Source organism: Bubalus bubalis, chromosome 5 (assembly GCF_019923935.1).
Source record: "Bubalus bubalis isolate 160015118507 breed Murrah chromosome 5, NDDB_SH_1, whole genome shotgun sequence".
Taxonomy (NCBI): domain Eukaryota; kingdom Metazoa; phylum Chordata; class Mammalia; order Artiodactyla; family Bovidae; genus Bubalus; species Bubalus bubalis.
Genome location: NC_059161.1, coordinates 62,221,677 through 62,233,734, shown reverse-complemented (window position 1 = coordinate 62,233,734; position 12,058 = coordinate 62,221,677). Strand labels below are relative to the sequence as shown.

At 38.2% G+C, this 12,058-nt stretch overlaps 1 protein-coding gene across 1 annotated transcript in view; it reads right to left on the bottom strand.

Moving 5' to 3' along the window:
- USH2A (usherin) overlaps nt 1-12,058 on the bottom strand; it is a 940,802-nt gene that overhangs the window by 135,923 nt on the left and 792,821 nt on the right. Inside the window, exon 63 of the mRNA XM_044943197.2 lies at nt 710-1,064. Coding sequence (XP_044799132.2) covers nt 710-1,064 — 355 coding nt within the window. The remainder of the gene's footprint in view (nt 1-709; nt 1,065-12,058) is intronic.

Below are 12,058 nucleotides of genomic sequence, written 5' to 3'. Positions count from 1 at the left end.
CTGTGCGACCCCATAGAAGGCAGCTCACGAGGCTCCCCCGTCCCTGAGATTCTCCAGGCAAGAACACTGGAGTGGGCTGCCATTTCCTTCTCCAATGCATGAAAGTGAAAAGTGAAAGTGAAGTCGCTCAGTCGTGTCTGACTCTTAGCAACCCCATGGACTACAGCCTACCTGGACCATAAAGAAGGCTGAGCACTGAAGAATTGATACTTTTGAATTGTGGTGCTGGAAAAGACTCTTGAGAGTCCTTGGACAGCAAGGAGATCAAAACAGCCAATCCTGAAGGAAATCAACCCTGAATATTCACCGAAAGGACTGATGCTGAAGCTGAAGCTCCAATATTTTGGCCACCTGATGTGAAGAGCCAACTCAGTGGCAAAGACCCTGATGCTGGGAAAGATTGAAGGCAAAAGGAGAAAGGGACATCAAAGGATGAGATGGTTAGATAGCATCACCAACTCAATGGACATAAGTTTAAGAAATTTCCAGGAGATAGTGAAGGACAGGGAAGCCTGGTGAGCTACAATTCATGGGGTTGCAAAGAGTCGGACATGATTTAGCAGTTGAACAACAATAGCTAATTCACTTTGCTCTACAGTAGAAACTATTAATAACAGAACATTGTAAAGCAGGTACACCTCAATAAAAATTAATTTAAAAAATCTAAGAACCTGTTATTCTTTTTTTTTCTTTTTTCTAAAGTTCTTACCATCACTGTGAAAGCATGCACAGCAGAGAAGTTCAAGGTCGGGTCATCAGTTTTCTGTTGGTAAACCACACGATACTGGAAGATGATGCCATTGGGAGAGTCTGGCTCGGTCCAGTTCAGCAGAACTGAATGGGCACCAGTGACTTGAGCCCAAGGTGCCGGGAAATCTTGAGGTAGGGCTTCCAGAGTCCGTGCTGATGACCATGGACTCTCCACAGAGCCCTTGGAGTTACAGGCTCTGACCCGATACTCATAGAGCGTGAAAGGCCTCAAAGTGTCTGCATCATCAATAAATTCAAGGGCTCCTTCTGACCAGACAAACACAAGGGATTCCTCTTCAATGCCAGTAGGACGTCTGAAAGGAAACCAGGAAGGAGTCAGTGACACTGCACACTCAAGAGGGTTTGTGGACAGAGTAAGAAATTGCTTTTTAGAAGAATTCGTTACAAACTCAATTTTTCAACAGTCCTGTTAACAAAATGAACATGGTAAGTCTAATAATAGGAGTTTGCTTCGGAACTCTTTAAAGGGTAAAAGTCAAATTTATTTCAGATGGCTTCTCCAAAACCTAGTAAAAAGCAGAGTATGCTCAAAAAATTCTTTCAACTATCTAAGAAAGGAATTTAGTCCCATCTTTAAATTTTACTGATGTCAAAACTAGGGCTCATGAAGTCAGACAGAAAAAAAACAAGTAACTATCACTTTGTTGTATATCTGAAACTAACACAACATTTTAAATCAATTATATTTCAACCTTCCCCCCCTTACCCCCCAAAAAACCCCTAAGGCCCATGCAAACTCTTCTGGGACTCAATATATAGAGCATCGGAGAAGGAAACAGCAACCCACTCCAGTATTCTTGCCTGGAGAATCCCATGGACAACAGAGCCTGGCGAGCTACAGTCTAGGGGGTTGCAGAGTCGAACATGACTGAGCGACTAACACCCACACACACACACATAGAGCATTAAATGTCTAAGTAAGAGAAATGGAATTGTCACTTGTTAGAATGACCCCAAATATGTTATATGATATTTCATTTGGAACAGATACTTGCTAATCTGGGTGTAAAATCATGATGCAGACCTGACCAGAATGGGAAGTTTCCAAGGAACTGTGGTTGGTCTCTTTCTGTGTTACCAGCATTTGAATCCAGTAAGCTCAATAAAACTTTTTTTAAAATTAAAGTATAGTTAATTTACAAAGGGGGTGTTAATTTCTACTATATAGCAAAGTGATTCAGTAGATACATTCTTTTCTATATTCATTTCCATTATGGTATATCTGAGAATACTGAATATAGTTCCCTGTGCTTTATAGTAGGACCTTGTGGTTTATCTATTCTACATATAATGGTTTGCATCTACTAACCCCAAACTTCCAGTCCAAATAATTTTTTGAATGAATGGCCCAAAGTAATATAATTCCATGAGTTTTCTGCATCTTTGTCTCGTCTCTATCAACCCTTCTTTCCTATGAGGGTAAGTATTCTAGGATGGGGAAGAATTGTACCCAAGGGATGAACCTTTCCTCATTTTGCTTTATCTCCAGTTGAGAAGAGATTGATGAATAAATCAGTATTTTCCAGGCTGTTGGGGTATTTAATTAACTCACTCTTCAGATGCTGGCATGTTCACATGCTGCCATATCAGATTAACCATCAAAATGGAAAGGGTTATTAAGACAAAGTAAATGACAGTACCTTTCAAGAAAAGGCAGGATATTTAAAATTTTTGGCTTTGAGAATTTGATGATATTCAAGTTGATAAGTCACTATGACCTGGGAAAGAGCAATGACAGTCTACCTGCTGGAGGCTGTGGAGAACTCACAGATAATCCCAGTGACCTGCAATTACGGTTCAACAACCCACCTCATGACTCCTTGCCACCATACTGGGCCAGCCTCTGCACCCCGTACAGGTGTGCAGGGTTCGGCCTTTGTACTTGCTGCTGACACCAGGTACCAGGTGCGTCAGTGGGATGGATCCATTCTAATGAGGACCACAGGGCTCACAGCCAAAAACTCCTCTCGGTAAGTTTTTCAAAAGGTGTTAGCTGAGAATACGATGCAGCAGACAAACACCTGAACCTCTATGGGAAAATAAAATGGTCTGTTTTGTCTGGCTTCACACTTTCTAAGACAATTGAATGAATTTCTGTTAAACTCTCATGAATTCCTACACTGAGGTGTAGCCACAGTTGTTATAAAACTGACATTCTATTAAAACAGAAAAGAAACAACAAAACAAAAAGGAAAAAAAGGAGAAAACATAAAAAATAAAAAAAGAACACACACACAATTGATATTCTTTTTTTTTAATTTGCTTTTTTAATGGAAGGATAAGTGCTTTGCAGAATTTTGTTGCTTTCTGTCAAACCTCAACATGAATCAGCCTAAGATATACACATATCCCCTCCCTCCTGAACTTCCATCCCATCTCCCTTCCCATCCCACCCCTCTAGGTTGATACAGAGCCCCTGTTTGAGTTTCCTGAGCCATCCAGCAAATTTCCATTGTGGATATTCTTTTAAAAATTGCCTGAAAGTGTAAATTTTAAAAATCTGTACTATGTAAGAGATCAAGTATTATGTTAACCCCAGATTTATCCACCAAAATAGTTGGAGGATGCAGCCTGGTTAAATATTCAGTTCTGATAAAAAATAATTAATATTATAGTGAGGTAACCATTGGAAGGACTGATGCTGAAGCTGAAACTCCAACACTTTGGCCACCTCATGTGAAGAGTTGACTCATTGGCAAAGACTCTGATGCTGGGAGGGATTGGGGGCAGGAGGAGAAGGGGACGACAGAGGATGAGATGGCTGGATGGCTGGATGACTCGATGGACATGAATGGGTAAACTCTGGGAGTTGGTGATGGACAGGGAGGCCTGGCGTGCTGCAATTCATGGGGTCGCAAAGAGTTGGACACAACTGAGTGACTGAACTGAACTGAACCATTCCATCTGTGGTATTTTTATTTAAAAATAGGACATGTATACCTGTGGCGGATTCATTTTGATATTTGGCAAAACTAATACAGTTATGTAAAGTTTAAAAATAAAATAAAATTAAAAAAAATAGGACATTTTTATGTCTGAATGAACTCTGAATAGAATATATTGATTTTTTTTTCGTGTTTTTTTTTTTTCGTTTCATACATGATATTATACATGTTTCAATGCCATTCTCCCAAATCTCCCCACCCTCTCCCTCTCCCACAGAGTCCATAAGACTGATCTATACATCAGTGTCTCTTTTGCTGTCTCGTACACAGGGTTAGACAACAATTATTTCTAATTTATTTAATATGTAAGCTTCAATTGTTCATTTAACTGGAAGTGTTTCCTCCGGAACAGTCTGTGTGCAGGAAAAGCACATTTCTGGTTCTCTCTGAAGAGCCAAATAGTTGGCTCTGCTTAAGCTCATGTGGGAGATACTTCAGTAATTCCCTCTTCTAATTCGAGTTAATTTAATGTTGCTTAACACTTAAGAAAAAAACAAAAATAATTATTAAACCAGGAACTATATATTTTAAAGGGCATTCATACTTATGTTGTCTTCATGTAGTATAACCTTTGAAAGAACTCCCTACCCTCTTGGAATGCCAATAGTTCTTAGTGTTTATCTTCAAAAGCAATTAAAATAAAATCCTATAATTTAATGCATTTCCCATAACAATTTAAGATTATGAGACTGCCAACCTTACCTCATGAAGAATATTAAGAATACTCTGAATTTAAATAAATAACCAGAAACACCTGTAGTCACAGGAGATGGGTTGTAGGCTTTGCCACACAATTAAATGACCTTGGGCAAACTCATCTGTATTCTCTAGTTTTCATTTTAATCTGTAAACTGGAGTAAATAATCTTATAGCACATAATGTCTAGAATTTTGGTAAGAATTAAATAATTCTTATTTAATTATGCACATGAAAATCACTGGATCAAATATAATACATAATACAAAGGAAGTTATCATTGAAATGATGTCCAAATCCATAAGAGCGTGTAGAGAAAAGAGAACCCTCCTATACTCTTGGTGGGAAGGTAAATTGGTGCAGCCACTATAGGGAATTATATGGAGGTTCCTTCAGAAACTAAAACTAGAATTACCATATTATCCTTGCAATCCTCTGAGTATAGATCTGGGAAAGACAAAAACTCTAATTTGAAAAGATATATGCACTCCAGTTTTCACTGCAGTCTTATTTATAATAGTCAAGACATGGAAGCAACCTAAATGTCCATCAACAGATTAATGGATAAAGAAGATGTGGTACATATATACAATGGGGTATTACTCAGCCATAAGAAAGGATGAAATAATGCCTTTTACAGGGCCTAGAGATTATCATACTAAGGGAAGCAAGTTCAGTTCAGTTCAGTCGCTCAGTCGTGTCCGACTCTTTGCGACCCCATGAATTGCAGCACACCAAGCCTCCCTGTCCATCACCAACTCCTGGAGTTTACTCAAACTCATGTCTATCAAGTCAGTGATGCCATCCAGCCATCTCATCCTCTGTTGTCCCCTTCTCCTCCTGCCTCCAATCCCTCCCAGCATCAGGGTCTTTTCCAAGGGAAGCAAGTTAGACAAAGACAAAGACTGCTTGATATCACTCATATGTGAAAACTAAAATGTGATACAAATAAACTTATTTATAAACAGGAATAGACTCACAGATATAGAAAACAAACTTATGGTTACCAAGAAGGAGAGATGAGGGGGAGGGATAAATTAAGAATTTGGGATTAAAATATACACACTACTATATATAAAATAGATAAATAACAAGGTCCTATTGTATAGCACAGGGACTATATTCAATACCTTGTAATAAACCATAATGGAAAAGGATCTGAAAAGAATATATATATGTATATGTACATATATATATATATGTGTGTATATATATACATATAAAACGGAATCAATTTGCTGTACACCAGAAACTAACACAACACTGTAAATCAACTATACTTCAATTAAAAAGAAGAAATGATGTCCACAGCCAATACTGAGGAAGACAAATCCAGCCTTTGTGTAAAGGCTGCGTTGAACAGGGAGTGACAGCATGTCAGCACACAAGGAAGTCATCTCAACAGTCTATATGAGAATAAATGTGAATCCTGAATGAGGCTGCTGGTAGAGGAAGTGGAAACACAGGTGATTTTTAAAAGTGCTTTGGAAAGTCTGAATCATCCCGCTTTCCTGAGTGAGTGTCTGCTATGGAACTGGGGGTAAAGACTTCAAATGTCTTCCAAAAATTTTAAAGCTTAATTGCATTTAAAACTCTTCAGTGATTTGTCATGGAACTGGCCTGTGTTTATCACTCCAGATTCACCTTCTGAGATTTCTATTCCAATTTTACTCTCTGGTCAAAATCCAATGCTTAAAAAAATCCAGTGCTTAAAAAACCATCCAATCCTTGCCCATGTTTCCCTTGTATTCCATGATATTTCAGGCTTCTATGCTTGGATATTTGTTAATCCTGTTCTGCAATGCCTTGCTCTGTTTTCCTTCATTTTTCTCCTCCTTTCTATAGGCTAACTCCAAATCAGCTTGTAAAACTCTACCCCCGTTTTGTCCAGTAAGTCTTTCCTTTGCTTTTCTCTCAAACAGGGTCATGCATTTTTTGCACTGACAGCTGTTCAATCATGTCCAACTCTTTGAGACGCCATGGACTGTAGCCCGCCAGTCTTCCCTGCCCACGGGGATTCTCCAGGCAAGTATACTGGAATGGGCTGCCATTCCCTTCTCTGGGGGGGGTCTTCCCAGTCCAGGGGTTGAACCCAGGTCTCCTTCACTGCAGGCAGATTCTTTATCATCTGAGCCACCAGGGAAGCCTCAAACAGGGTTATAATATCCTCCTATGTGCTCAGCCTTTTCCTTATGGACTCACTTGTCACCATGTATTATAACAGACTTTCCTTGTTTATATGTCTCCTCCTATCCCTCAAGCTCCCTGAAGGCAAGGACTCTACTTATTCTCCCACACACTCTCAGCACCTAGTGAAACGTGGCACATGGTAGTGGACAATGAGTAATTTTTGAAGCAGTGACTGGATAAACAACTGGTTGACTAGAGTCCAAAATTTTGGTTCCAAGAAGAACCAGAGGAATGTTCTCATTATTAAGTTATTGTCTCTCAACTTTAAACCCACCTTTCTATATTTGGCTTTATGACAACACCATCATCTACGTTTCTGCTCTACTGGCTGACTCTATGTTGAGCTCTGCCAATAGGGGGTGCCAGAGGGTGACGCCAGAGAACTGAAAGGGAAAAGGAACTGGCTCCTCCCTATCTGCTTCCTGCTTGCTTGCTGATTACATAAGGTTCTCTCCAAGAAGGATTTTTCACCTTGGAGGAGGTAGATCCTTCTCCCTTGGAAGCAGATGATTCAAGTGTGACATTTTCCCAACACTTGGAAAGCCAGCTTTATCTCATGCCTCCTCCTACAGACACCTGCATCAGCTGGTGGATGCCCACCCCACACCCCCCAACCCTGCCTCCTCGAATGTCTGGGTCCCAGCATCAGAACTGCTCCTCTCTAATCTTCTGAGTTTTAATAATTCAAGCTATTTCTCTTTGTTGCCTCAGTCCTATAGGTATTAGCTCTTTCCTGCAGTTGCCATCTCCATGATATCTTGAGTTCTCTTTTCATCTTTCAGTTACCTAGTCAACAAATTGACAACCAGTTAGTAATTCTTTACATTAAATTCTCTCTGCTAAAATAACTGGTGTGTTTTTTCTTTCTTGAGCAGACTTTGATTGCTACAGAAAATGAGGATGATGCTCACAGAAAGAGGGAAATAAAATCATAAAGAGGGTGATGATAGAGTTGCATCTGGACTCACTGAAATTATCATTTTGTCTTTATCACACAATATTACATATTGACTGTAAAAAGTAACTAGAAAATACAGATGAGCAAAAAATTCAAGAATTATCCATAACCTATCTCTGGGCGACGAGCACTGTTAACTTTCTTTTGGTGTTTAACTTTCCAGACTTTTTTTTGTGTACATATAAATGTAAAAATATTTTATACATTTAAAGAAAAACAGAATCATTCTAGGTGTACTGTAGTACAATCTTCTTTTATTATCATTAATGCCTTTCTTTATCCTGAAATATAACTTCCAGATTTGTCTTCCAAAGCATGGCTATGAATGGTTAACCTTGGATAACTTCCTATTTTTAAAAATTATGCTTTATGTTTAACACAGTGATTTCACATACATAATTTAATTCCCATGAAATTCTAGATATTATTTTCTATGTTCATTAGCCTAACTTACATAAAAATGAAGCCTAGGGAAAATAGTGACTTGCCCAAGGTTACATAACTAGTAAGTAAGTGGCAGACCCAGGGCCTGGAAGCTGTATCTTCTGACTGCAAATGCCACGCTCTAATCAATCACATTGTTTCTCTGTTTTACCCCAAACCTTCAATGGTTCTCATCGTTTCCAAATCAAAAACCTAGACTCCTTAACCTAGCATTCAAAGTCTTCCAAAATCTAGAATCAAGCAGATCTTCTAAATTTTCCCTACAAATAACAAATCTCCAGCTAAGCCTGACTGCTGCTGCTGCTGCTGCTGCTGAGTCGCTTCAGTCATGTCCCACTCTGTGCGACCCCATAGACGGCAGCCCACCAGGCTTCCCTGTCCCTGGAATTCTCCAGGCAAGAACACTGGCATTCTCCAATGCATGAAAGTGAAAAGTCAAAGTGAAGTCGCTCAGTTGTGTCCAACTCTTAGGGACCCCATGGATTGCAGCCTACCAGGCTCCTCCACCCATGGGATTTTCCAGGCAAGAGTACTAGAGTGGGTGCCATTGCCTTCTCCGAGCCTGACTGCTACTGGGACCCTATAACTTCAGTGTTGGGAATTTTGCTTATTCCATTAATTTTATTCACCTGAGGTATCTTTGCCATCAGGCAATAATATTTTATCTACCACGAATGAAACAATACAAAGTCCTGAAATGAGTAAGATGACACATGGAAATTTTGTATACGTGGCATTTCCAATCAGTAAATTATAAAATAATGTTGACAAATTGTATGTGTACTCAGTCACTAAATCATGTCTGACTAAGATTCCCCAGACTGTAGCCCGCCAGGCTCCTCTTCCCGTGGGATTTCCCAAGCAAGAATACTGGAGTGAGTTGCCATTTCCTTTTCCAGGTGATCTTCCTGGTCAGGGTTTCCTGCATTGCAGGCAGATACTTTACCGTCTGAGCCACCACCAGGGCTTTGAGGGATGGGCAGAATGGGGCAAAGGGGTAAAAACTTCTAGTATAAAAGAAATAAGTGTAACATACAACATGGTGACTAGACCAATAATATTACATCGCAAATTTGAAAGTCACTAAGAAAGTAAAAAAAATCCTCAAAAGTAAAAAATTTGTAACTTTGAATGGTGGCAGTTGGTAACTAGATTAATTGTGGTGATGATACTGAAATGTATACTAACGTTGAATCATTATGTTGAACTCTTGAAACTTATATAATGTTGTTTGTTAATTACACTTCAAGTAAACAAAAACAAAATCCAGTCTACATTTAGATATAAGGAATAGAGCCATAAAAGCATAGAAAGAAATAATTGATGTGTTATTTTTAATATGATCACTAATAGAATTTCCTTAATATACACAAATATAGGTAAATTAATAAGAAACTGTCCAAACGAAAATAATCTAAGGATATATACTATACTATATACACACAAATACCAAACATATATTTGAAATAAATAGTGTGGCTTATTATGACTAAATTTTAATTAAAACAATAATAATATGCCACTTAAAATACTGAACTTGCAAAGATTTGAAAGATTGTTGTTTAAATATTGATAGGAGATTTCAGAATTAGAAATTCTTACATCCCATTTTTGAAAGACCGTTTAGTAATTTCTAAGCTTCCAAGGTGGTGCAGTGGTAAAGAATCTACCTGCCAATGCAGGAGATACAAGAGACGTGGGTTTGATCACTGGGTTATGAAGATCCTCTGGAGTAGGAAATGGCAACCCACTCCATATTCTTGTCTGGAGAATCCCATGGATAGAGGAGCCTGGCGGGTTACAGTTCATGGGGTTGCAAAGATTTGGACATGACTGAGAATGAAGGTTGCTGCTGCTGCTGCTGCTAAGTCACTTCAGTCGTGTCCGACTCTGTGTGACCCCATAGACAGCAGCCCACCAGGCTCCGCCGTCTCTGGGATTCTCCAGGCAAGAACACTGGAGTGGGTTGCCATTTCCTTCTCCAATGCATGAAAGTGAAAAGTGAAAGGGAAGTCGCTCAGTCCTGTCCGACTCTTAGCGACCCCATGGACTGCAGCCTACCCAGGCTCCTCCGCCCATGGGATTTGCCAGGCAAGAGTACTGGAGTGGGGTGCCATCGCCTTCTCCGGAGAATGAAGGTTAACAACCTCTAAGTTTAAAACAAGCAAAATTGGATTTTGCACTTCTAGTACTAAGGATAATCTTCCATATGCTTATGGTAAAGATATTTTTGGAGAATTGCTTTTGTAATGAAAACCTGGAAATCACCTATTTTGCTATCAATAGGGGACTGATTAAATAATACAAGATACATATTCATATAATAAAATATTGTTGAGTCTAAAAAAATAAGAGGTGTGTGTATCTAAATGCAGAAATAAAATTTGAACAATTCCTTTATGTAAGGGAAATTAAAAATAGAAAACATTAATGTTACATATATTAAAATGAATAATAGTTATCTATCAATGGGAATTATATACAACATGTAAAGGCATTAACAACCTCTGTAATATTCTGTACTGTCAAAACTTTTTTTTCCAAAAAAGTACTTCTAATTTAAATAGTCATTACATTTTTATTTTGTAAAGCCAAGTCTTAATGACATTAACTTTATCCAAGAATTCTCCATCAATAAAAGTGTTCCATAAATATTTCAGGAAGAATTCTTTTCTCCTGTATATTTTTTAACATTAAATAAAATGTGACAAACACTTATAGTTCTCACATCATATTGCTTGTTTTTCTGTTTGTTTAGTTTGACTTACATCTCCTACTATAGTAAAGGTCCTTTGTAATAGAGCCCAGATCTTAGAGTAGAAGTAAACATTATCATCCATTATCTATCTATCTATCTGTCTATATGTATCAGCTCTATCTATCTATCTTCACATCCATACTTCCTTTCCACATAACACAAATTGATTGCATAAAAATGCCTTTACCTTTCAATCAATGCCCCCTTTTTCTGAGTTTACTCAATCAGCTTAATTACTCATTCTAAGAAATATTATTTATGGTATCCTGCTTGAAATATTCTTCCATATCATCTGTCCATTCAAACTATCTCAGATTTTAGCCTTCAAAACCTACTGAGCTTTTTAGAATACTCAATTATTTGAACTTGGAAGGCTCATCAGTTTTTACTTTTACAGTGTTTAGCAGGTGTTGGTGTTTGTACATTTTTATCTTTTATTGAACACTGATCAAATCTTTTTTTTTAAATTAGAGGCTGCTTTTGAGAATTAAAAACCCATGCATTTTTGTCTCTCTCAAAATAGAAGCTCCTAGTGGGAGATCATTTTTATCACGTGTCTTATAAAGTCTTAAGAAAGAGTGTTTGGTGGATTTTGTAAATGAAAGTTGCATTTTGTGGGTGAATTTTGCCATTTACAAGATTACAGATATAAAATAAAGGGGAAATGCTGAAGAAGCTTTATTATACAAGCCATACTTGTATAAAGCCTAAGATGGCCTTATCTATAACTCCATAAGTAAACAGTTTGCAAAACACTAACATAAAGTTTGTCTCTAATGTAGGAAATCTCTTTGTAACTCACATGTGGTCCACAAAGTAGCCTAAATAATATATCAAACTAACAGGTGAACTAACCAGAAGCAATTGCATTAATAGTCTCTTCCTTATTAGGTTATTTTTGTTTTAGTTTTTAAAGTCATAAATAGCTTATATGCTTATTAGGGCAGACCTCCCGGCCCTACCCCCCACCCCCCACCTTTTTTTTTTTTTTTAAACAGGATGCTATCTAGAGGCAACATGTAAACAATGAAAGAAAAATACTGAGGGAAAATGCTTTGGGGAGTGGGAGTGAGCAAAGAGAAACATTTTCAAGAAGGGATTGGCAAATTGACTTCCTGCAACTTAATGAAAATATCTGCATAGGTCAAACCCCATCTTTGATTTGAGCTAAATGGATTTCCTTTGGTGGTGAAAGAAGAAAGAAGAGGCTCATGATGAAGCAGAAATTACATGCCATAACCTCCCCAGAAAGCCCGCAGGCTCATGGCTATAACCATATGAGGGGCTCGATGGAGT